This window comes from Bombina bombina, chromosome 12, assembly GCF_027579735.1.
Source record: "Bombina bombina isolate aBomBom1 chromosome 12, aBomBom1.pri, whole genome shotgun sequence".
In the NCBI taxonomy this organism is placed as follows: Eukaryota; Metazoa; Chordata; class Amphibia; order Anura; family Bombinatoridae; genus Bombina; species Bombina bombina.
In genome coordinates, this window is record NC_069510.1 from 14,672,662 (window position 1) to 14,699,499 (window position 26,838).

Below are 26,838 nucleotides of genomic sequence, written 5' to 3' on the forward strand. Positions count from 1 at the left end.
GTATACTTGTAGATATGCGCACAAGCTAGTATTAAGGTCTATGACACGTGTATACTTGTAGATATGCGCACAAGCTAGTATTAAGGTCTATAACACATGTATACTTGTAGATATGCGCACAAGCTAATATTAAGGTCTATGACACGTGTATACTTGTAGATATGCACACAAGCTAATATTAAGGTCTATGACACGTGTATACTTGTAGATATGCACACAAGCTAGTATTCAGGTCTATGACACGCGTATACTTGTAGATATGTGCACAAGCTAGTATTAAGGTCTATGACATGTGTATACTTGTAGATATGCACACAAGCAACTATTAAGGTCTATGACACGTGTATACTTGTAGATATGCACACAAGCAACTATTAAGGTCTATGACACGTGTATACTTGTAGATATGCACACAAGCTAGTATTAAGGTCTACGACACGTGTACACGTGTAGATATGCACACAAGCTAGTATTAAGGTCTATGACACATGTATACTTGTAGATATGCATACAAGCTAGTATTAAGGTCTATGACACGTGTATACTTGTAGATATGCACACAAGCTAGTATTAAGGTCTACGACATGTGTACATGTGTAGATATGCACACAAGCTAGTATTAAGGTCTATGACACGTGTATACTTGTAGATATGCACACAAGCTAATATTAAGGTCTATGACACGCGTATACTTGTAGATATGCGCACAAGCTAGTATTAAGGTCTATGACACGTGTACACTTGTAGATATGCACATAAGCTAGTATTAAGGTCTATGACACGTGTATACTTGTAGATATGCGCACAAGCTAATATTAAGGTCTATGACACGTGTATACTTGTAGATATGCGCACAAGCTAATATTAAGGTCTATGACACGTGTATACTTGTAGATATGCGCACAAGCTAGTATTAAGGTCTATGACACGTGTATACTTGTAGATATGCACACAAGCTAGTATTAAGGTCTATGACACGTGTACACTTGTAGATATGCACACAAGCTAGTATTAAGGTCTATGACACGTGTATACTTGTAGATATGCACACAAGCTAGTATTAAGGTCTATGACACGTGTATACTTGTAGATATGCGCACAAGCTAATATTAAGGTCTATGACACGTGTACACTTGTAGATATGCACACAAGCTAGTATTAAGGTCTATGACACGTGTATACTTGTAGATATGCACACAAGCTAGTATTAAGGTCTATGACACGTGTATACTTGTAGATATGCACACAAGCTAGTATTAAGGTCTATGACGTGTATACTTGTAGATATGCACACAAGCTAGTATTAAGGTCTATGACACGTGTATACTTGTAGATATGCACACAAGCTAGTATTAAGGTCTATGACATGTGTATACTTTTAGATATGCACACAAGCTAGTATTAAGGTCTATGACACGTGTATACTTATAAATATGCACACAAGCTAATATTAAGGTCTATGACACGTGTATACTTGTAGATATGCACACAAGCTAGTATTAAGGTCTGACACATGTATACTTGTAGATATGCACACAAGCTAATATTAAGGTCTATGACACGTGTATACTTGTAGATATGCACACAAGCTAATATTAAGGTCTATGACACGTGTATACTTGTAGATATGCGCACAAGCTAATATTAAGGTCTATGACACGTGTATACTTGTAGATATGCACACAAGCTAGTATTAAGGTATATGACATGTGTATACTTGTAGATATGCACACAAGCTAGTATTAAGGTCTATGACACGTGTATACTTGTAGATATATACACAAGCTAGTATTAAGGTCTATGACACGTGTATACTTGTAGATATGCGCACAAGCTAGTATTAAGGTTTATGACACGTGTATACTTGTAGATATGCGCACAAGCTAGTATTAAGGTCTATGACACATGTATACTTGAAGATATGCGCACAAGCTAGTATTAAGGTCTATGACACGTGTATACTTGTAGATATGCGCACAAGCTAGTATTAAAGGGCCACTGTAAGTAAATATTTTCTATGCCTGTTACTAACTACCCCAAATACGCTTTTTATCAATAGCATTTCATTAACATATCTCTACCGTATATCAGAAATCTTGTCTGCAAATTTAATTGTTTTCCAAACCCACTCCGTGGGTATCCTTTGCTCTGTACCAATCCGTTTACAATACCTAGGTTTCAAAATGGCGCTTTAAACACAAAGTTATTGGTTTAAGTATTTTGAACACTCAGTGCTGAAAATAGTGGGCAGGATAACGTGACATCATCGGCGAATAAAAGATATAACTTTTAGAACGTTATGAAACTTCATTTTGGAGAAAATATAGGTCAGTAGGGTTTAATTAATGTTTATTAACTTTAATATGTTAGTTGTTTAGCTTAAAAATTATAACAGAAAGTAATCCTTTAAGGTCTATGACACGTGTATACTTGTAGATATGCACACAAGCTAGTATTAAGGTCTATGACACGTGTATACTTGTAGATATGCACATAAGCTAGTATTAAGGTCTATGACACGTGTATACTTGTAGATATGCACATAAGCTAGTATTAAGGTCTATGACACGTGTATACTTGTAGATATGCACATAAGCTAGTATTAAGGTCTATGACACGTGTATACTTGTAGATATGCGCACAAGCTAGTATTAAGGTCTATGACACGTGTAAACTTGTAGATATGCACATAAGCTAGTATTAAGGTCTATGACACGTGTATACTTGTAGATATGCACATAAGCTAGTATTAAGGTCTATGACACGTGTATACTTGTAGATATGCGCACAAGCTAGTATTAAGGTCTATGACACGTGTATACTTGTAGATATGCACATAAGCTAGTATTAAGGTCTATGACACGTGTATACTTGTAGATATATACACAAGCTAGTATTAAGGTCTATGACACGTGTATACTTGTAGATATGCACATAAGCTAGTATTAAGGTCTATGACATGTGTATACTTGTAGATATGCACACAAGCTAGTATTAAGGTCTATGACATGTGTATACTTGTAGATATGCACATAAGCTAGTATTAAGGTCTATGACACGTGTATACTTGTAGATATGCACACAAGCTAGTATTAAGGTCTATGACACGTGTATACTTGTAGATATGCACATAAGCTAGTATTAAGGTCTATGACACGTGTATACTTGTAGATATGCACACAAGCTAGTATTAAGGTCTATGACACATGTATACTTGTAGATATGCACACAAGCTGGTATTAAATGGATACTAACCCCTCATTTTTTCTTTCATGATTCAGATAGAGCATGCCATTTTAAGCACCTTTCTAATTTACACCTATTATCAATTTTTCTTTGTTCTCATGTTATCTTGATTTGAAAAAGCAGTTATAAAAGGTTAGGAGCCGGCCCAGTTTTTAGTTCAGCACCTTAGTAGAGCTGCTGATTGGTTTGCTACATTTAGCCACAAATCAGCAAGTTCTACCCATGTGCTGAACAAAAAATGGTCTGGCTCTAAAGCTTACAGTACTGCTTTTTCAAATCAAGATAGCATGAGAACAAAGAAAAATTGATAATAGGAGTAAATTAGAAAGGTGCTTAAAATATCATGCTCTATCTGAATCATGAAAGAAAAAAATTGGGTTTAGTATCCCTTTAAGGTCTATGACACGTGTATACTTGTAGATATGCACACAAGTTAGTATTAAGGTCTATGACACATGTACATTTGTAGATATGCACACAAGCTAGTATTAAGGTCTATGACACGTGTATACTTGTAGATATACACACAAGCTAGTATTAAGGTCTATGACACGTGTATACTTGTAGATATGCGCACAAGCTAGTATTAAGGTCTATGACACGTGTATACTTGTAGATATGCTCACAAGCTAGTTTTAAGGTCTATGACACGTGTATACTTGTAGATATGCACACAAGCTAGTATTAAGGTCTATGACACGTGTATACTTGTAGATATGCGCTCAAGCTAGTATTAAGGTCTATGACACGTGTATACTTGTAGATATGCACACAAGCTAGTATTAAGGTCTATGACACGTGTACACTTGTAGATATGCACACAAGCTAGTATTAAGGTCTATGACACGTGTATACTTGTAGATATGCACACAAGCTAGTATTAAGGTCTATGACACGTGTACACTTGTAGATATGCACATAAGCTAGTATTAAGGTCTATGACACGTGTATACTTGTAGATATGCACACAAGCTAGTATTAAGGTCTATGACACGTGTATACTTGTAGATATGCACACAAGCTAGTATTAAGGTCTATGACACGTGTATACTTGTAGATATGCACACAAGCTAGTATTAAGGTCTATGACACGTGTATACTTGTAGATATGCACACAAGCTAGTATTAAGCTAGAAAGGATTTGCCTGAAGATCCAACATATCAATGGGAAGAAAACCCCCGGAGATCCTGGCCCCTTTAAGCACGCCCTCACCAACCTGACGGGCTGCGACCGAAATCCTAACTGCCCCTGGAGAAAAGAAAAATGTCCCACAGGATAGGGATGTCTTGAGAAGACATGAGAGAACTATTCTCTTAAAGGGACAGTCTAGTATAAATTAAACTTTCATTATTCAGAAAGGACTTTTAATTTTAAACAACTTTCCAATTTACTTTTATCATCAAATTTGCTTTTTTCTCTTGGTATTCTTAGTTTAAACTAAACATAGGTAGGCTCATATGCTAATTTCTAAGCCTTTGAGGGCTGCTTCTTATCACAGGCTTTTTAAATCTCTTTTCAATACAAAGAGACAGAAAGTACATGTGGGCCATATAGATAACACTGTGTTCAGGCACAGGGGGTTATTTAAGATTTAGAACAAAACAATGCTAAATTTAAGACAATAGATAATAAACAGTCACAGTCATGTGATCAGGGGGCTGGAAGAAGGTTCCTAGATACAAGGTAATCACAGAGGTAAAAAGTATATTAATATAACTGTGTTGGTTATGCAAAACTGAGGAATGGGTTATACAGGGATGATCTATCTTTTAAAACAATAACAATTCTATGGTAGACTGTCCCTTTAACTATTCTCTGCAAAGACAGATTCGAAACACATCAACTGTACTGCCTCAACCTACACCGAACCTCGGATAGGATGAGGCCTGGCAAAAGGGATGAAGTCTAAAAGGACCCCAAGACAAGGCCTCACCCTCCCAACACTGAGCTAGCGATGGACTGGAGCAGGTCTAAAAGGCACGACCTGAAGGGGCTAACCTTAAGGTAAAGTCTACCTGGTTAGGAAGGCTAAATTAATATCCAGGAATCCAACCTGGTGCTCTGGTCTAGATCCATCTCTGAGGATTGAAGAAGACAGAAAAAAGTCCCTAAAAGACTTCTATCAGACAATAGTACGGTAAATCAACCAGTATCAAGCCACAGGAACTATCTGTTACTGTAATCAGGTCACTGTCCAATAAACCCCAGATCCCAAACAGAAAACTTAGGATCAGTTACTGGGAGAGATGGTCTAAAGCAGGGGTCGCCAACCTTTAGGACCTCAGGGACCACTAAACTCACAATTTTGAATACCGTGGACCACTAACATGATTTTTTTTAAAAGGTACAAACTTCTATAATGTGTATACAGGTATACTCCGCTCATAGAGCAGGTTAGGGACCGGAGCCGCGATGTAAAGTGAAAACCGCCTTAAAGTAAAACAAGGCAGTGTTAGCTTTCTTTTCACTTGCCAGTGTGCTTGAAAACATGTTTAAACTAACATATATTAGGGGTGCAATAGCGCTAAGTTTAGTTTACCTGTAAAATAGTGACAATTACTGTAGTAAAATTTTCCATACTATAACACTGAGACATAGATTGCACTGTAATGCTGTAAACAAAGAGAACTGCGCATAACAAAATGGTGCCAGTCACTTTTCTCGCAATCTCACAATGATTACAGCACTGTTTCAAAATCCTTGGAGGTTGAACTTCAGCTCCACAAAGCGCTATAAAGTGAAGCGCTGTAAAGTGAGGTATACCTGTGTGTGTATATATATATATATATATATATATATATATATACACACACACGTACTGTACATAACTAGTATAACCATAGCTAAATGTACGTTATGTATATACTTACACATTTTTAAGAATTATTTTTTGGAATTCACTAACTAAATGACAGAACCGAGAGAATACTTTGAAATGACAGATGAAGGGTGAGTGCCAACTTTTGAGCTGGAAACAGAGAGGCAGTTGCTACGCAATGTGCGTAGGGAGAGGCACTGTAGGGAGTTGCAGCGAGACGAGGGTGATATCATCAGAGTAGATTAATTCCTGCTTGATGGTGTCAAGGACCACCTACATCTTCTTGTGGACCACCAGTGGTCCATGGACCACTGGTTGGCGACCGCTGGTCTAAAGGAACCGGATAATACCCCCAGAGGAAGAAAAAAGGAAAGATATCCTTCTCGACAGTGAACCTGCAGTGCTTCCGAACCAAACCCGGAAGAGAGAACTTATATACTCCCCAAAAAGGAGACAAATCAAGCTCTGCTTGAGTACCCTAGAATCCAAATAGGACGGAAAACCACCCCCTATACTGGACCCTGAAACAAACAGTGTAATGAAAATAGTCTCACACTGCAAAGATAATCCAAAAGACACCTGAAAAAAACTTCTCTCTTCTCTGCCGAAAGACAAGGCAAAAGAAGAAAAACTGCCCAGAAATGCGGGACGTGTAGCCTAGCTCCGGTCTCTAGGACTCCTGAAACCGATATGATCCAGAATCAAACTCCCAAACAAGATAGAACCTAAAACAGGTCCTTTCTTCATCAAGATTAGATGGACCTGCTCAGTCTGGGCCGGAATAGCTAGAACCAACTCCTTTTCTCGAGAAGAAGGAAGGAGTAAACGTAACCGACATATCTGTCAGTGCAATTCGAGGACTAAAACAAAAATTCTTAAATTCCAGCTTCTGCTAGAAGATTGAGAACAATCCATTACGTAAATCTGACTCAAAAATGTTGAGGAAAACATCACCTCAAACTGAATCAAGATGCTTCCATAGGAGGCCTCCAGAAATATTGACAACCAAAGTCGTCAGCTTCTAACATCCCATATGATGAAACGTCTTACGAAAAAGAGTATCTACAACAACCAAGAGCTCTCAAACAAAAAAACTTTCCTAACCGGATATAAAAGAAAAAGTGATAGCCAAGAAGGAATGTGCAAAAAAAAAAACAACAACAGGTCCTGCCTGTCCTACAACACAAACTCCCCTGTAGAGCTCTGGACTGGGATTCTAAAAATAAAAATAAAACGTGTTGACGTGAAAAGAATAGGAACTTCATACTTCTCCACTCGTCTAATCAAGATCTGTATCTGATTTAGAGGACAGAGATTTGACTGACGAATCAGTACTAGGAGTCTCTAACATCGCCAAAACTTCTCTCAAAAGCAAGCGCTGGCGTGCCATTCTAAATCTAAATGCTAAATCCTCTTCAGTCGGAGGATTCAAATCAACAGACTCCGACCCTGGAGGTCCTACCTCTGAAGCCTCAGAGGGAACCGCATCCCCAGATGACTGATCGGGTTCAATCGTCAATTTACACGATGGACCCTGGGCAGGAGTGCATGGATTAATCCTTCGCTTGCACGTAGCAGGAAGAGGCAAAATCGCTAAGGCCATAGAGATGGCCATGCGGAACTGCACAGTAACCTCTGGTGGAAAAAAAGGCCCCTTCAGGCGAAGAATCAGCGGTACCCGGGGAAACTGCATGTGTAAGAACAGAATATTCTAGGAAACACACCTCACGGGAGGAGGAATCCTCAGAGGTGGACGGCTCAGTGATCTCTAACATCTCAACATTGGTTGATGAGAACACCCTGTTGTGGCATACAGAACATAATTGTAAGGGCAGGACTACCCGAGCCTCCTCACAAAATACACAGGTTTAAAATTCAGTATTAGAGGGACCCCCCTCTAAATGATCAGAATCCTCCATAATTTGTCTACTTATAGAAAAAAACAACTGGCACCTTATGCCCCCAATGGCTGGGGCACTCACCAACTCCTATGACTCAGACAGAGAAAATTGCTCCTTGCTGCAGACACACGGTCAGGAATAGGAAATGGGGAGAAAAAACGTGACCACTGCCAGTCACCCGGTGCGTCATGCAGGACCGCCCCTGCTAAGAAAAAAGCGTGCCAGCTTAATAAAACTGCACAGCTCTCAATATAATAAAAATAAACAACCTGTATGTTCCATATTAGCCAATGAGCCCAAACGTCTTACACACAAAGCAGTCAAAATCACATAACAAACATGATTAACCCCTTAATGACAACTGACGTACCAGGTACGTCCTGCAAAAACTGACAGTTAGTGACAATGGACGTACCTGGTACGTCAGTTGTCTAAGAGAGTGCTGGAAGCGATCGCAGGGGTCCATCACAGATTAATAATTAAAAAAAAAAAAAAAAAAAAACACCTTTTATTTTAGTACTGGCAGACTTTCTGCCAGTACTTAAGATGGCAGGGACAATTGTGGGGTGGGGGATGGAAGAGAGCTGTTTGGGAAGGATCAGGGGGTGGGATGTGTCAGGTGGGAGGCTGATCTCTACACTAAAGCTAAAATTAACCCTGCAAGCTCTCTACAAGCTACCTAAGTAACCCCTTAACTGCTGGGCATAATACAAGTGTGGTGCGCAGCAGCATTTAGTGGCCTCCTAATTGCCAAAAAGCAACGCCAAAGTCATATATGTCTGCTATTTCTGAACAAAGGAGTTCCCAGAGAAGCATTTACAACCATTTGTGACATAATTGCACAAGCTGTTTGTAAATAATTTCAGTGAGAAACCTAAAGTTTGTGAAAAATTTAACTTTTTTTTTTATTTGCTCGCATTTGGCGGTGAAATGGTGGCATGAAATGTACCAAAATGGGCCTAGATCAATACTTTGGGTTGTCTACTACACTACACTAAAGCTAAAATTAACCCTTCAAGGTCTCTACAAGCTCCCTAATTAACCCCTTCACTGCTGGGCATAATACATGTGTGGTGCACAGCGGCATTTAGTGGCCTTCTAATTACCAAAAAGTAATGCCAAAGCCATATAAGTCTGGTATTTCTGAACAAAGAGGATCCCAGAGAAGCATTTACAACCATTTGTGTCATAATTGCACAAACTGTTTGTAAATAATTTCAGTGAGAAACCTAAAGTTTGTGACAAAATTTGTGAAAAAGTGAACGATTTTTTTTTATTTGCTCGCATTTGGCAGTGAAATGGTGGCATGAAATATACCAAAATGGGCATAAATCAATACTTTGGGTTGTCTTCTAAAAAAAAATATATACATGTCAAGGGATATTCAGAGATTCCGGACAGATATCAGTGTTCCAATGTAACTAGCGCTAATTTTGAAAAAAAGTGGTTTGGAAATAGCAAAGTGCTACTTGTATTTATTGCCCTATAACTTGCAAAAAAAGCAAAGATCATGTAAACATTGGGTATTTCTAAACTCAGGACAAAATTTAGAAACTATTTAGCATGGGTGTTTTTTGGTGGTCGTAGATGTGTAACAAATTTTTGGGGTCAAAGTTAGAAAAACAGAATTTATGTTTACCTGATAAATTACTTTCTCCAACGGTGTGTCCGGTCCACGGCGTCATCCTTACTTGTGGGATATTCTCCTCCCCAACAGGAAGGATGACGCCGTGGACCGGACACACCTATGTTGGAGAAAACAGAATTTATGCTTACCTGATAAATTACTTTCTCCAACGGTGTGTCCGGTCCACGGCGTCATCCTTCCTGTTGGGGAGGAGAATATCCCACAAATAAGGATGACGCCGTGGACCGGACACACCTATGTTGGAGAAAAGTGTGTTTTATTCAATTTTTTTCCTCATATTTTATAATTTTTTTATAGTAAATTATAAGATATGATGAAAATAATGGTATCTTTAGAAAGTCCATTTAATGGCGAGAAAAACGGTATATAATATGTGTGGGTACAGTAAACGAGTAAGAGGAAAATTACAGCTAAACACAAACACTGCAGAAATGTAAAAATAGCCATTGTCATTAAGGGTAAGAAAATTGAAAAATGGTCCGGTCATTAAGGGGTTAAACAACCCCACTGGTCAATAATCCCCCTTCAGGGGATATTAACCCTTTATTCCATATAGATAAAAGGAGTCCCACTGTGACCCTGTCTTCTAGCGTTAACATATGTATAAAAAATGAAACAATCTTACCGGAATCCGTGCCGTGGAACAGAAACACAGTCCTTCAAGTTTGATAGATTGTAGCAGCGCTTCTGACATGGACTTGAGTGAAGAAAAGCAGGCAGTGAAACTTGTCAATGCTGATTGCTTAGGAGCTGTTAATATGAGTCTGGATGGTTTCGCAGAAAGACTCTCCCTGCATCTCCAGACTCTAACTTTCATCAATGCTCTCACTGAAAGGCTGACAAGACTACTTAAAACTTCAGTCCCATCTTGAAGGGTACTACCCTCCGTAAGGAACTACTCCGAAATCTTCTGACACTCCTCTGCCAATCTCCTGTGACGAAAGGCAAAGAATGACTGGGGGATGAGGGAAGTGGGGAAGGTATATAAGCCAGTGGCTGGGGTGTCTTTGCCTCCTCCTGGTGGCCAGGTTCATTATTTCACACAAGTAATAAATGCAGCTGTGGACTCTCCCTGTATTAAGAAGGAAAATTAGCTTATGAAATGAGAAATCATTAAAGGGACATTTCACTCAAAAATGTTCTCCCCTTAAATTTGTTTCCAATGATCCACTTTACCTGCTGGAGTGTATTAAATTGTTTACAAGTATTTCCTTTACCCTTATATTGGCATGTGAAATAGTTTATTTAGCCTGTGGTATCCCCTCCCATCCTGAAAATGTTTGGCCCCAAGGCCAAGCTGTGTAAACACAGCCAGCAGAAGAAATTACACTCCCAGTGGGTTATAGAAGAGATAAGGTAATAACATTTTAATTTTCCATCGTTCTCTCCAAGTATTGGTGATTGGTTTATGGACAGATATAAGATAAAGAAGCATGTATATGTACACAAAATGAGATCTGATTATAACTAAAAGCTCAACCCATTTTATTAGGTTGTGGCTTCAAAACACAAAATCAGCTAATTCATATACACAAATACGCCTTAAAAAAAGCAAATCTCATACATTTTATACTCTGCAGCTGGTAAAAAAAGTAATTGGAAACACATTAAGGGAAAAATTTTTATAGTATACTGTCCCTTTAACTGTCTGTTTGTATTGATATTTTCCTAGCTGATGTTATACTATACTAGGTAGCCATATAGATACTTACCTAATGCATACAGAACCAGAGCACCACAAACCGCCATAATCTGAGGGCCGGCGCCTAGGGCTCCCCTGACTCCAGCATGTGAGATTTCTGAAATATACACCTGTGAAGCACACGGCAAACATTATAAACCTGAGAGAATGCACCATAAAGAGAGATTGTAACCAATTAAGTCAATCAAAAGCGATATTGTTCGTTATTATACGTAACTTATATAAATGCACGTGCAAACTTTCTCCTTGTGACCTAATGTATCGCCCCTGCACTAGATGCAAGGCAGCCTAATTCTCATTGTAGAAAAACAAAATTTATGCTTACCTGATAAATTTCTTTCTTTTGCAATGTACCGAGTCCACGGATTCATCCTAACTTGTGGGATATTGTCCTTCCTGACAGGAAGTAGCAAAGAGAGAACCACAGCAGAGCTGTCTATATAGCTCCCCCCTTAACTCCACCCCCCAGTCATTCGACCGAAGGCCAAGGAAGAAAAGGAGAAACTATAAGGTGCAGAGGTGACTGAAGTTTATATAAAAAATACTATCTGTCTTGAATAGACAGGGCGGGCCGTGAACTCGTTACATCGCAAAAGAAAGAAATGTATCAGGTAAGCATAAATTTTGTTTTCTTTTGCATGATGTACCAAGTCCACGGATTCATCCTAACTTGTGGGATACCAATACCAAAGCTTTAGGACACGGATGAAGGGAGGAACAAGACAGGAACCTAAACGGAAGGCACCACTGCTTGCAAAACCTTTCTTCCAAAAATAGCCTCCGAAGAAGCAAAAGTATCAAATTTATAAAATTTTGAAAAGGTATGAAGCGACGACCAAGTCACAGCCTTACAAATCTGTTCAACAGAAGCATCCTTTTTAAAAGCCCATGTGGAAGCCACCGCTCTAGTGGAGTGAGCTGTAATTCTTTCAGGAGGCTGCTGTCCAGCAGTCTCATAAGCCAAACGGATGATGCTTTTCAGCCAAAAGGAAAGAGAGGTAGGTAGGTTTAAACACAGGCTTAATTCTAACTAAAGCCTGACAAAAAGCCAGAATGTCTGGAACATCTGCCAGACGCTAGTGCAACAAAATAGACAGAGCAGATATATGTCCCTTTAGGGAACTAGCTGATAATCCTTTCTCCAATCCCTCTTGGAGAAAAGACAAAATCCTAGGAATCATGATTTTACTCCAGGAGAAGCCTTTGGATTCGCACCAAAAAATATATTTATGCCATATCTTATGATAAATTCTCCTGGTAACAGGCTTTTGAGCCTGAATCAAGATATTTATGACTGACTCAGAGAAACCCCGCTTTGATAGAATCAAGCGTTCAATCTCCAAGCAGTCAGTTGCAGAGAAATTAGATTTGGATGCTTGAATGGACCTTGAATCAGAAGGTCCTGTCTCAATGGCAGAGACCATGGTGGAAGGGATGACATGTCCACCAGGTCTGCATACCAAGTCCTGCGTGGCCACGCAGGCGCTATCAAAATCACTGATGCTCTCTCCTGTTTGATTCTGGCAATCAGACGTGGAAGGAGAGGGAAATGGGGAAACTCATAAGCCAGGTTGAACGACCAGGGTACTGCTAGAGCATCTATCAGTACAGCCTGAGGATACCTTGACCTGGAGCCAAAACAAGGAAGTTTGGCGTTCTGACGAGATGCCATCAGATCCAACTCTGGTGTGCCCCATAGCCGAACCAGCTGAGCAAACACCTCCGGATGGAGTTCCCACTCCCCTGGATGAAAAGTCTGACGACTTAGAAAATCTGCCTCCCAGTTCCCTACACCTGGGATATAGATCGCTGACAGATGGCAAGAGAGAGCCTATGTCCATTGGATTATCCTTGAGACCTCTATCATCGCTAAGGAACTCTTTGTTCCGCCCTGATCATTGATATAAGCCACAGTCGTGATGTTGTCCGACTGAAACCGGATGAATCTGGCTGAAGCCAGCTGAGGCCATATCTGGAGAGCCTTGAATATTGCTCTTAATTCCAGAATATTTATCGGTAGGAGAGCCTCCTCCCGAGTCCACAAACCCTGAGCTTTCAGGGAATTCCAGACTGCACCCCAGCCCAGAAGACTGGCGTCTGTCGTCACTATAACCCATTCTGGCCTGTGGAAACACATTCCCTGGGACAGATGATCTTGTGACAACCACCAAAGAAGAGAGTCTCTGGTTTCTTGATCCAGATTTATCTGAGGAGATAAATCCACATAATCCCCATTCCACTGATTGAGCATGCATAGTTGCAGTGGTCTGAGATGCAAGCGAGAAAACAGAACTATGTCCATTGCCGCTACCATTAGTCCGATTACCTCCATACACTGAGCCACTGACGGCCGAGGAATGGAATGAAGAGCTCGGCAGGTGGACAAAATCTTTGATTTCCTGACCTCCGTCAGAAATATTTTCATGTCCACCGAGTCTATCAGAGTCCCTAGAAATGAAACTCTTGTGAGGGGGGAAAGAGAACTCTTTTTTACGTTCACTTTCCACCCGTGAGACCTTAGAAAGGCCAACACTAAGTCCGTGTGAGACTTGGCTAGTTGGAAGGACGACGCTTGAATTAGAATGTTGTTTAGATAAGGCGCCACTGCTATGCCCCGTGGCCTTAGAACCGCCAGAAGGGACCCTAGCACCTTCGTGAAGATTTGCGGCGCCGTGGCCAACCCGAAAGGAAGAGCCACAAACTGATAATGCTTGTCCAGAAAGGCGAACCTGAGGAACTGGTGATGATCTTTGTGGATAGGAATGTGCAGATACGCATCCTTTAAGTCCACGGTGGTCATATATTGACCCTCCTGGATCAATGGTAAGATAGTCCGAATGGTCTCCATCTTGAAAGATGGAACTCTTAGGAATTGGTTTAGGATCTTGAGATCCAGAATTGGTCTGAAGGTTCCCTCCTTTTTGGGAACTATAAACAGATTGGAGTAGAACAGAGGCAAAAGTAGGCAGAGGCAAAAGTAAACAAAAAAAAGAGAACGGCCAATACCAGGAGCTCCAATTACAGGCTGAGGACCAAGAAATAGATGACAGGGGTATAATTAATCTCTCGTCAATACAGTTGACAAGTGATCAAGTATCTCTATTAAAGAAAGGATTGTCATACTCGCCAACAAATACTTTGGACACATTTGAAGCAGTAAAGGATTTAAAATTATTTGCTAGAAAACTGGTATGTCACAAACTATTTGCTGGTGAGACTGACTCTTATTTAGACTCTGATAATTTATTGGCTACACTTGAATCATTGGTACATGATAATGTAACTACTGATACTATCAAGAATCAAAATACCATCAATAGTGGTCTCAAAGTCAAATCAACATTTATGCCTAATCTTAATAAAGTGCCGGCAGTTTCGACCTTTGTCAGATTAGTTGAGGGAGAGATTATGCAATTTAATAATGACAGTATTGTAATGGATAATCTCACTCAGGGAGAAAGAAAAGCTCTTTATGAGCTAGGATTAAATAAAAATCTCACCATCAAATCATCTGACAAGGGTGGAAATTTGGTAATACAGGACACCTCAAAATACAGAGAAGAGTGCTACAGACAGTTGAATGATACAGCACAGTATAAGAAACTTTATGACAATCCTCTAAACATCATTCTATCCAAATTAAAAACTATTTTGGAATTTGGTTTAATTAATGATATTATCTCTAGAGATGAATTTGAATATTTGTTACCTAAGAATCCTAAGATACCTACATTCTATACCATTCCGAAGGTCCACAAAGAGGGGTGTAAATACCCCCCAGGGAGACCCATAATAGCGGGCATTGATGGACCTTTGGAGGGTATAGGTGAATATATTGACCACTTCCTCAAACCTTTTGTTCAATATTTAACCACTTATGTTCAGGATACACCTGACTTCTTAAGGAAGATTAGTGGAATTTGTGTTGAGGAGGATACAATATTGGCAACTATTGATGTTGAGTCGCTGTATTCGAGCATTCCCCATGCCAAGGGTATGCAGGCTACACAATTTTTTCTGCAGCAAAGGGGTAGTGCATTTCAGAGACACACAGACTTCGTTTGTGATTTGTTAGAATTTGCACTGACAAATAAGCTCTTTGTGTATGATGATAGGTACTTTCTTCAGGTTAGAGGCACGGCTATGGGGGCGAAATTTGCGCCCTCATATGCGTGCCTCTATCTGGGTTTCTGGGAAAACATCTATGTCTTGGACTCTGCCACAATGAGTGACCACGTCTCTATGTGGCTTCGCTACATAGATGACGTGTTCCTCTTGTGGCGGGGCACCAAGTTACAATTGATGTCTTATGTTGAATCTTTAAATAATGAGACATTCAATTTGAAATTTACACTGACTTGTGACTCTAATTCTATCAATTTTTTGGATGTGACAGTTACAGCTAATGAAGGTGCCTTGACTACAAAGGTATACCGTAAAATGACTTCCACCAATAGTCTTCTAAGGGCCGACAGTTTTCACCCCAAACATCAAATAAGGGGAATCCCAGTGTCACAGTTCTTTAGGGCTCGAAGGAACTGTACAATAAATGATGACTTTATCAAAGAATCAAAAGAGTTGACAAAACGCTTCAGGGACAGAGGGTACCCCAAAAAAATGATCAGCACAGCATACCAACGTCAGCATAAACGAACACAGGAAGAGAGTATCTTTGATGTTTCAGCCAAAAAATCTAATAAAGGAGAGAAAGGGCCAATAAGATTTATATCAAGATATAATGAAAGCTGGGAGGATCTGAGGAAAATAATGCGTAGATATTGGCATATCCTCCTGACAGATACTAAATTATGTCAAATCTTGACCCCTCAACCTTTAATGACTACACGTAGGGCACCTAATCTACGTGACAGCCTGGTCCATAGTCATTATGTTCGGCCACAGTATGATGGTAATAGGCTGTACAGGAGGAGTATGGAGCCAGGGTGTTATCCATGTAAACAATGCAAAGCTTGCAACTCTATAGAAAGAATACGTTTTTTCTCTGATGGGAAAGGCAAAATGTATAGGATTCGCTCCAAGATAACGTGTAGAATGGAGGGTTTGGTATATCTAGCGAAATGTAATTGTCCCCAATATTACGTGGGTAAAACCACAAGGGCTTTACGAGATTGCACACTTGAACATGTAAGAGACATTGAACACAATGTCACGACTTCAAATGTGGCGAGACATTTCACCGAATATCATAATTCCTCTCCAAACTGTTTTAGACTTATAGGTATTGATAAGGTCAATTTGGGTATTCGCGGTGGCAATATAGATAAAATATTGCTACAGCGAGAAAGTAAGTGGATTTTTAATTTGGGAACCCTTACGCCCCATGGCCTGAATGAAGAGAACAACCTAGGTCATTTTCTATGATTGCATATCATTTTGGGGAAAATTTAAATAGTCTTGAACAAATTATGTTCCTTTGAGATTAATTAATTTTTTGCTTGAAGGGGCATTTAATTATATATCAATGTCACTGTGAGAGAACCAGCTTTTACATATGTAAGCAACTATAAGGTTAAAAGTATTATGTAAATATACACCAGTATGGTTGCAATTAAGTAATTATTATGTTGCTTAAATATAAATAGTTACATACAATTAATTGAAACAGAAGAGTTATTATTGTAAAGATACATTGTAAAGATTAACGAAATTTAGTTAATAGGAACCAATATTCACCAGCTATGTTTCCGGAGGTGGCGGCACTGAATATCTCTTTAAAAGAGGACTGCACTAAATTCTTTTATACAATTGCCAGAATGAAGCCAAAGAATTGGTGAAACGTACGTCGGCTTTGACAACTGCTCAGTCTGATCTGAGCAACAGTAAGGAGGACGCTCTGAGTAGCTTACACAGCTTTCCAGCTATTCAGCTGTATTAAGTTCCGTTTCCGTGACGATTTCCTTTCAAGCAGCAAGAGAGGAAGGTGTAGAAGGAGGAACCTATACTACGACACTAGTTTGCGCCACGGCTTGTGTGTGCTGGGACAAACCGGCCTTCGGCTGTGTAGCGCCTAATATCTCCTTCCAGGATCACCAAGAAACCAACATTTAACAAGCGGTTTGTTGTTTCTCACTTGAGGAATTGCCACAGACGGATTACAACAACGGGGACAGATCCATATATACCGGTTCATGGTTATTTCTTATACTTAAGAGACAGCAATAACGTTGGCCAACAATAAGTATATTATTGCTGTATTGCTTTACATGAACTTGTTATGATTATCCTTGGTTGTTGTTTTTTCAGATTGTGTTCTCCTTATTTAATATTATTATTTATTTCATATAATTTTTCTGTTTCTATGTGACTTAGACAGGATATAGGTTTAATATATCTGTTATACATGTTTCTGCCAGATTATTAGTTATGTTAACTGTGCACAGTAGATAGTTTAAAAATATTGTGAACTATCATATACCAAGTAAAACATATTGGACGAAGATTTGGACGAAGAGTGCTGGTGTGAGATATCTTTATTTCTTTTCTAATAATAGATTGGAGTAGAACCCCTGCCCCTGTTCTGCTTTTTCACTCCCATGGTAAAAAGGTCTTCCACACAGCGTAAGAACGCCTCTCTTTTTGTCGGGTTTACAGACAATTGAGAAAGATGGAACCTCCCCCTTGGAAGGTATCCCTGGGTTACAATTTCTATTGCCCAGGAATCCTGAACGTCTCTTGCCCAGGCCTGAGCAAAGAGAGAGAGTCTGCCCCCTACTAGATCCGGTCCCGGATCGGGGGCTACCCCTTCATGCTGACTTAGTGGCAGCAGCAGGCTTTTTGGCCTGTTTACCCTTGTTCCAAGCCTGATTAGGTCTCCAGGTTGGCTTGGATTGAGCAAAGTTCCCCTCTTGCTTTGCAGCAGGGAAAGAGGTAGAGGGACCACTCTTGAAGTTTCGAAAGGAACGAAAATTATTTTGTTTGGTCCTTGTCTTATTTGACTTATCCTGAGGGAGGGTATGACCCTTCCCTCCAGTAATGTCTGAAATTATCTCTTTCAATGCAGGCCCGAATAGGGTCTTACCTTTAAAAGGGATGGACAAAAGCTTAGATTTAGATGACACATCAGCTGACCAGGACTTAAGCCATAACGCTCTACGCGCTAAAATGGCAAAACCTGAAATCTTAGCCGCTAATTTAGCAAGATGCAAAGCGGCGTCTGTAATAAAAGAATTAGCCAACTTAAGAGGCTTAATTCTGTCCAAAATATCATCTAGTGGGGTCTCCATCTGAAAAGCCTCTTCTAGAGCCTCAAACCAAAAGGCAGCTGCAGTGGTTACAGGAACAATGCATGCTATAGGTTGAAGAAGAAAACCTTGATGAACAAAAATTTTCTTTAGGAGACCCTCTAGTTTTACACATCAGTGTAAACAGGAACCTCTAAATATTTGTCCATTTTACACAATTTCTCTGGAACTACAATAGGGTCACAATCATCCAGAGTAGCTAAAACCTCCCTGAGCAATAAGTGGAGGTGCTCTAGCTTAAATTTAAATGCCGTCATATCTGAATCTGTCTGAGAGAACATCTTTCCTGAATCAGAAATCTCTCCCTCAGACAGCAAATCCCTCATCCCTACTTCAGAACATTGTGAGGGAATATCGGATACGGCTACTAAAGCGTCAGAAGGCTCAGCATTTGTTCTTAACCCAGAGCTACTGCGCTTCCCTTGCAACCCAGGCAGCTTAGATAAAACATCTGTGAGGGTAGTATTCATAACTGAAGTCATATCTTGCAAGGTGAAAGAATTACATGCACTAGAAGTACTTGGCGTCGCTTGTGCGGGCGTTACTGGTTGTGACACTTGGGGAGAACTAGATGGCAAAACCTGATTTCCTTCTGTCTGAGAATCATCTAATGCCAAACTTTTATAAGTAAAAATATGCTGTTTGCAATTTATAGGCATATCAGTACAAGTGGGACACATTCTAAGAGGGGGTTCCACAATGGCTTCTAAACAAATTGAACAATGAGTTTCCTCAGTGTCAGACATGTTTAACAGACTAGTAATAAAGCAAGCAAGCTTGGAAAACACTTTATTTAATGAAAAAAACACAATTTGCAAAAAAGGTACTGTGCCTTTAAGAGAAGAAAAAAAGGCATACACAAACTGCAAAACAGGTTAAAATTGCTTCAATTTTTCTGAAATTTTAACAGTGTACCCACTAAGCTATAGAAGGACCACAAGTTAATAAGCAATAAACCCCCAAATGAAAAAAAAAAAACGAATTGAAAAATGTCTAAAACCGGTTTAACACCCCTATAAGCACCTTGCCACAGCTCTGCTGTGGCCCTACCTACCCTTAGGAAGTGATAATATGGGGTTTAAAGCTTCAATTAGTCCCTCAGAAGACTATCAGGACCTCAGGAGAAGTTGCTTGCTGCTTGTAAATGTAGGCCCCACCCACCTCACTCAATGTTGCTGGGGCCTACACAAAACTAACAAACCCTGCCTGAAACAACCCCAAAGAACCCTCAAGCAAATGTCCCATAAAACAGAAAACGTTACTCCCAGACACAAAAACGTTTGTCCCAAATTCACATAACAAACTGAGTGCCCACAAAAAATTAACCCTTTATGCAAGCTAGTAAAAACCTCTGATAACACTAGGATTACTGCTTCCCCTAATGGGGACACTGTCAGCCTTTCTGAGTTAACACAGTCTCTGCAGAAAATATGACTGAACATACCTCATTGCTGTATAGCAAGAAACCGTTCCTCACACTGAAGTTTTCCTGTACTCCTCCAGCAGTGGACCTTAGTTACAAATGCTAAGATCATTATCCTCCAGGCAGAAATCTTCATCTATGTCCTGCCTGAGAGCAAATAGTACAACACCGGTACCATTTAAAAATAACAAACACTTGATTGAAGATAAAATAAAACTAACAGTTTAACACCTCTTCTCTTTACTCTTCCTGCTTAGAGCCAGCAAAGAGAATGACTGGGGGGTGGAGTTAAGGGGGCAGCTATATAGACAGCTCTGCTGTGGTGCTCTCTTTGCTACTTCCTGTCAGGAAGGACAATATCCCACAAGTTATGATGAATCCGTGGACTCAGTACATCATGCAAAAGAAAAGTAAATAATCTGCACCATAGAGCTAACCTGATACCTATATTATATACGTATAGTAATTAAGTCTAACTGTATCCTTGTACCATAATAAAGTTAACCAGAGACCTATATTATATACATATAGTAATAAAATATAACTGTATCCTTGTACCATAGAGCTAACCTGATGTTTATATTATATAAGTATAGTAATAAAGTCTAACTGTATCCTTGTACCATAGAGCTAACCTGATGTTTATATTATATAAGTATAGTAATAAAATCTAACTGTATCCTTGTACCATAGAGCTAACCTGATGTTTATATTATATAAGTATAGTAATAAAGTCTAACTGTATCCTTGTACCATATAGCTAACCTGATGTTTATATTATATATGTATACTAATAAAGTCTAACTGTATCCTTGTACCATAGAGCTAACCCTGATGTCTATATTATATACGTATAGTAATAAAGTCTAACTGTATCCTTGTACCATAGAGCTAACCTGATACCTATATTATATATGTATACTAATAAAGTCTAACTGTATCCTTGTACCATAGAGCTAACCTGATGTTAATATTATATACGTATAGTAATAGTCTAACTGTATCCTTGTACCATAGAGCTAACCTGATGTTAATATTATATACGTATAGTAATAAAGTCTAACTGTATCCTTGTACCATAGAGCTAACCCTGATGTTTATATTATATACATATAGTAATAGTCTAACTGTATCCTTGTACCATAGAGCTAACCTGATGTTTATATTATATAAGTATAGTAATAAAGTCTAACTGTATCCTTGTACCATAGAGCTAACCCTGATGTTTATATTATATACATATAGTAATAAAGTCTAACTGTATCCTTGTACCATAGAGATAACCTGATGTCTATATTATATACTTATAGTAATAAAGTCTAACTGTATCTTTGTACCATAGAGCTAACCTGATGTCTATATTATATAAGTATAGTAATAAAATCTAACTGTATCCTTGTACCATAGAGCTAACCCTGATGTTTATATTATATACATATAGTAATAAAGTCTAACTGTATCCTTGTACCATAGAGATAACCTGATGTCTATATTATATACTTATACTAATAAAGTCTAACTGTATCTTTGTACCATAGAGCTAACCTGATGTCTATATTATATAAGTATAGTAATAAAATCTAACTGTATCCTTGTACCATAGAGCTAACCCTGATGTTTATATTATATACATATAGTAATAAAGTCTAACTGTATCCTTGTACCATAGAGATAACCTGATGTCTATATTATATACTTATACTAATAAAGTCTAACTGTATCTTTGTACCATAGAGCTAACCTGATGTCTATATTATATAAGTATAGTAATAAAATCTAACTGTATCCTTGTACCATAGAGCTAACCCTGATGTTTATATTATATACGTATACTAATAAAGTCTAACTGTATCCTTGTACCATAGAGCTAACCCTGATGTTTATATTATATACGTATACTAATAAAGTCTAACTGTATCCTTGTACCATAGTGCTAACCTTGATGTCTATATTATATACGTATAGTAATAAAGTCTAACTGTATCCTTGTACCATAGAGCTAACCCTGATGTTTATATTATATACATGTAGTAATAAAGTCTAACTGTATCCTTGTACCATAGAGATAACCTGATGTCTATATTATATACTTATAGTAATAAAGTCTAACTGTATCCTTGTACCATAGAGCTAACCCTGATGTCTATTATATACGTATAGTAATAAAGTCTAACTGTATCCTTGTACCATAGAGCTAACCCTGATGTTTATATTATATACATATAGTAATAAAGTCTAACTGTATCCTTGTACCATAGAGATAACCTGATGTCTATATTATATACGTATAGTAATAAAGTCTAACTGTATCCTTGTACCATAGAGCTAACCTGATGTTTATATTATATATGTATCTATCCTCATAAAGTGTGTGTATATATGTAAATGTGTGTGTATATACAGTATGTAAATGTGTGTGTATATATGTAAATGTGTGTGTGTATATACAGTATGTAAATGTGTGTGTATATACAGTATGTACATGTGTGTGTATATACAGTATGTAAATGTATGTGTATATACAGTATGTACATGTGTGTGTATATACAGTATGTAAATGTGTGTGTATATACAGTATGTAAATGTGTGTGTATATATGTGAATGTGTGTGTATACATTTAGCTATCTGTTGTTCTAGTACAGGTTCACATTTTAGCAATCCCTTTTCTATTCAGTAAACACGTACATGAAGGGTTCACATTCTGAAGCCCCAGGCGTAGTTTCTGGAATGCATTACTGTGTTATAGTGATATCTGTGTACAGCTAAACAACTTGCTTGAAATACACAGTGAATGCATATTAGTGATGCTATATTACTAACTTACAGGTATAGAAGATGAAGTCAGGCCGCCTGCAAAGCCTGTCAGAATTCTGCCCAACAATAGCATCCAGATATGCTGAGCGCTACCCATCAGGAGGAATCCAAATGCCGCTGGTAGTGCAGAGACCATGATGCTCAGCTTACGTCCAAGCTTGTCATTCATTACCATGGAACTTAAGCCGCCCAGACATGCGCCAAGACCAAACACAGACTGACGTGTAAGAAAGTAATCAAGGTTAGTCAATCAGAGAATAATATTTAATAAGAGAAGAAAATGAAAAAAGTCACTCTAGGTTTATTCTGTAAGTGTTAAGCACTGCTCACTCAGGGCATTGCTGGTGTTAATCTTTTTCATCTGGCCAATAGTTGTTATAATTATTGCTAAAAATATTTCACCATGTGGTTGTTTACCAAACTATCTGCTAGCCCCATTATGACAACAGTACTGAAGTTAAATGGAGACAAAAAAAAAAACACTAAATTCTGCTCAGCTTATATAAAAGGGACATGAAACCCATTTTTTTTTATGATTCCTATAGACAGCCACCAATCAGCAGCTTCTGAGCCTACCTAGATTGTTTAATATTGTATGCTCTATCTGAATCGTGAAAGAGAAAAATTGGGTTTCATGTTTGGGTTTGGGTTTCATGTACATTTAAGGTCATTAACAACTTTTGGCTTGCTAGATGTTGACTTTAATCTTTAAATTGTCTAAGCAAATTTTCGGCGAAACTCTGTTAAGTGTAAAGAGGCAGATTGCCCTTTACAACTAGTATAACAAAATAGGGAAAACTTTTAAAACATGACACACACATAAATGTAAATTTAAATATATTAATTCCTGAAATATTCAATCTTAAAGTAATAAAGAATTCATAATCATATAAATAAGAAAAATATATTAAAATGACATGATACTCAAAGTTTCTATGTTCCATCTTAAAGGGACACTGAACCCAAATATTTTCGTTTGTGATTCAGATAGAGCATGACATTTTAAACAACTTTCTAATTTACTCCTATTATCAAATTTTCTTCATTCTCTTGGTATCTTTATTTGAAATGCAAGAAAGTAAGTTTATATGCTGGCCCATTTTTGGTGAACAACCTGGGTTGTTCTTGCTGATTGGTGGAAAAAAATCATCCACCAATAAAAAAGTGCTGTCCAGAGGTTTGAAACAAAAAAAAAAGCTTAGATGCCTTCTTTTTCAAATAAAGATAGCAAGAGAACGAAGAAAAAATGATAATAGGAGTAAATTAGAAAGTTGCTTAAAATTGCATGCTTTATCTGAATCACAAAAGAAAAAAAATTGGGTTCCGTGTCCCTTTAACCCCTTAACGACCAAGGACGTACGCCACACGTCCTCAAAAAAAAATACAGTTAATGACCGAGGACGTTTGGCGTACGTCCTTGGTCTGGAAAGCAGCTGGAAGCGATCCTACTCGCTTCCAGCTGCTTTCCGGTTATTGCAGTGATGCCTCGATATCGAGGCATCCTGCAATAACCCCCCTTGGCCATCCGATGCAGAGAGAGCCACTCTGTGGCCCTCTCTGCACTGGACATCGGTGGCCGGTATCGTTGGTGGGTGGGAGCAAGTCTGGGAGGCGGGTGGGCGACCATCAGTGTGCCGGATGAAGTGGAGGGGGGCGGGAGCGCGCGCATGCAAGGGGGGCGCGGGCGCGTGCACGGGGCGGGAGGGAACCGCTACACTGCAGAAAAATAAATGGTAATAAAAGAAAAAAAAACCCACATTTAAATAAATAAATAAATAATCTAAGGGATCGGGATGGGGGTGGGGGGTTGATCTGGGGTGGGGAAGCTACACTACAGAAAAGGGCAATTAAATAAAAAAATAAAAAAAAAACTTTTTTTTTTACTAAACTGGGTACTGGCAGACAGCTGCCAGTACCCAAGATGGCGCCCATTAAGGCAGAGGGGGAGGGTTAGAGATCTGTTTGGTGGGTGATCAGTGAGGTTGGGGGCTAAGGGGGGATCCTACACAGTAGCATATGTAAATATGCTAAGAAAAAAACAAAAAAGAAACAAATATAGCTTTTATTTTAGTACTGGCAGAGTGTCTGCCAGTACTTAAGATGGCGGGGACAATTGTGGGGTGGGGGAGGGAAGAGAGCTGTTTGGGAGGGATCAGGGGGTCTGATGTTTCAGGTGGGAGGCTGAGCTCTACACTAAAGCTAAAATTAACCCAACAAGCTACATAATTAACCCCATCACTGCTAGCCATAATACACGTGTGATGCGCAGCGGCATTTGGCGGCCTTCTAATTACCAAAAAGCAATGCCAAAGCCATATATGTCTGCTATTTCTGAACAAAGGGGATCCCAGAGAAGCATTTACAACCATTTGTGCCATAATTGCACAAGCTGTTTGTAAATGATTTCAGTGAAAAACCTAAAATTGTGAAAAATGTAACGTTTTTTTTATTTGATCGCATTTGGCGGTGAAATGGTGGCATGAAATATACCAAAATTGGCCTAGATCAATACTTGGGGTTGTGTACTACACTACACTAAAGCTAAAATTACCTCTAAAAGTTCCCTACATGCTCCCTAATTAACCCCTTCACTACTGGGCATAATACACGTGTAGTGCGCAGTGGCATTTTGCAGCCTTCTAATTGCTAAAAAGCAATGCCAAAGCCATATATGTCTGCTATTTCTGAACAAAGGGGACCCCAGAGAAGAAATTACAACCATTTAAGCCATAATTGCACAAGCTGTTTGTAAATAATTTCAGTGAGAAACCAAAAGTTTGTGAAAAAATTAGTGAAAAAGTGAACGTTTTTTTTTGTATTTAATCGCATTTGGCGGCGAAATGATGGCATGAAATATACCAAAATGGGCCTAGATCAATACTTTGTTGGGATGTCTACTAAAAAAAAACAGAATTTATGTTTACCTGATAAATTACTTTCTCCAACGGTGTGTCCGGTCCACGGCGTCATCCTTACTTGTGGGATATTCTCTTCCCCAACAGGAAATGGCAAAGAGCCCAGCAAAGCTGGTCACATGATCCCTCCTAGGCTCCGCCTTCCCCAGTCATTCGACCGACGTAAAGGAGGAATATTTGCATAGGAGAAACCATATGATACCGTGGTGACTGTAGTTAAAGAAAATAAATTATCAGACCTGATTAAAAAACCAGGGCGGGCCGTGGACCGGACACACCGTTGGAGAAAGTAATTTATCAGGTAAACATAAATTCTGTTTTCTCCAACATAGGTGTGTCCGGTCCACGGCGTCATCCTTACTTGTGGGAACCAATACCAAAGCTTTAGGACACGGATGAAGGGAGGGAGCAAATCAGGTCACCTAGATGGAAGGCACCACGGCTTGCAAAACCTTTCTCCCAAAAATAGCCTCAGAAGAAGCAAAAGTATCAAACTTGTAAAATTTAGTAAAAGTGTGCAGTGAAGACCAAGTCGCTGCCTTACATATCTGATCAACAGAAGCCTCGTTCTTGAAGGCCCATGTGGAAGCCACAGCCCTAGTGGAATGAGCTGTGATTCTGTCAGGAGGCTGCCGTCCGGCAGTCTCGTAAGCCAATCTGATGATGCTTTTAATCCAAAAAGAGAGAGAGGTAGAAGTTGCTTTTTGACCTCTCCTTTTACCAGAATAAACAACAAACAAGGAAGATGTTTGTCTAAAATCCTTTGTAGCATCTAAATAGAATTTTAGAGCACGAACAACATCCAAATTGTGCAACAAACGTTCCTTCTTTGAAACTGGATTCGGACACAAAGAAGGCACGACTATCTCCTGGTTAATGTTTTTGTTAGAAACAACTTTCGGAAGAAAACCAGGTTTAGTACGTAAAACCACCTTATCTGCATGGAACACCAGATAAGGAGGAGAACACTGCAGAGCAGATAATTCTGAAACTCTTCTAGCAGAAGAAATTGCAACCAAAAACAAAACTTTCCAAGATAATAACTTAATATCAACGGAATGTAAGGGTTCAAACGGAACCCCCTGAAGAACTGAAAGAACTAAATTG

At 39.0% G+C, this 26,838-nt stretch overlaps 2 protein-coding genes across 2 annotated transcripts in view; one reads left to right on the plus strand and one right to left on the minus strand.

Moving 5' to 3' along the window:
- SLC2A6 (solute carrier family 2 member 6) overlaps nucleotides 1-26,838 on the minus strand; it is a 152,583-nt gene that overhangs the window by 26,926 nt on the left and 98,819 nt on the right. Inside the window, exons 3-4 of the mRNA XM_053695725.1 lie at nucleotides 22,827-23,033; nucleotides 11,327-11,426 (exon numbers count right to left, since the gene is read on the minus strand). Of these exons, the coding sequence (XP_053551700.1) occupies nucleotides 11,327-11,426; nucleotides 22,827-23,033 (307 nt within the window). The remainder of the gene's footprint in view (nucleotides 1-11,326; nucleotides 11,427-22,826; nucleotides 23,034-26,838) is intronic.
- The window catches only part of LOC128642867 (uncharacterized), a 263,770-nt gene continuing 259,948 nt past the window's right edge, over nucleotides 23,017-26,838 (plus strand). The window contains exon 1 of the mRNA XM_053695727.1: nucleotides 23,017-23,057. The gene's annotated coding sequence lies outside the window, so the exon portion shown is untranslated. The remainder of the gene's footprint in view (nucleotides 23,058-26,838) is intronic.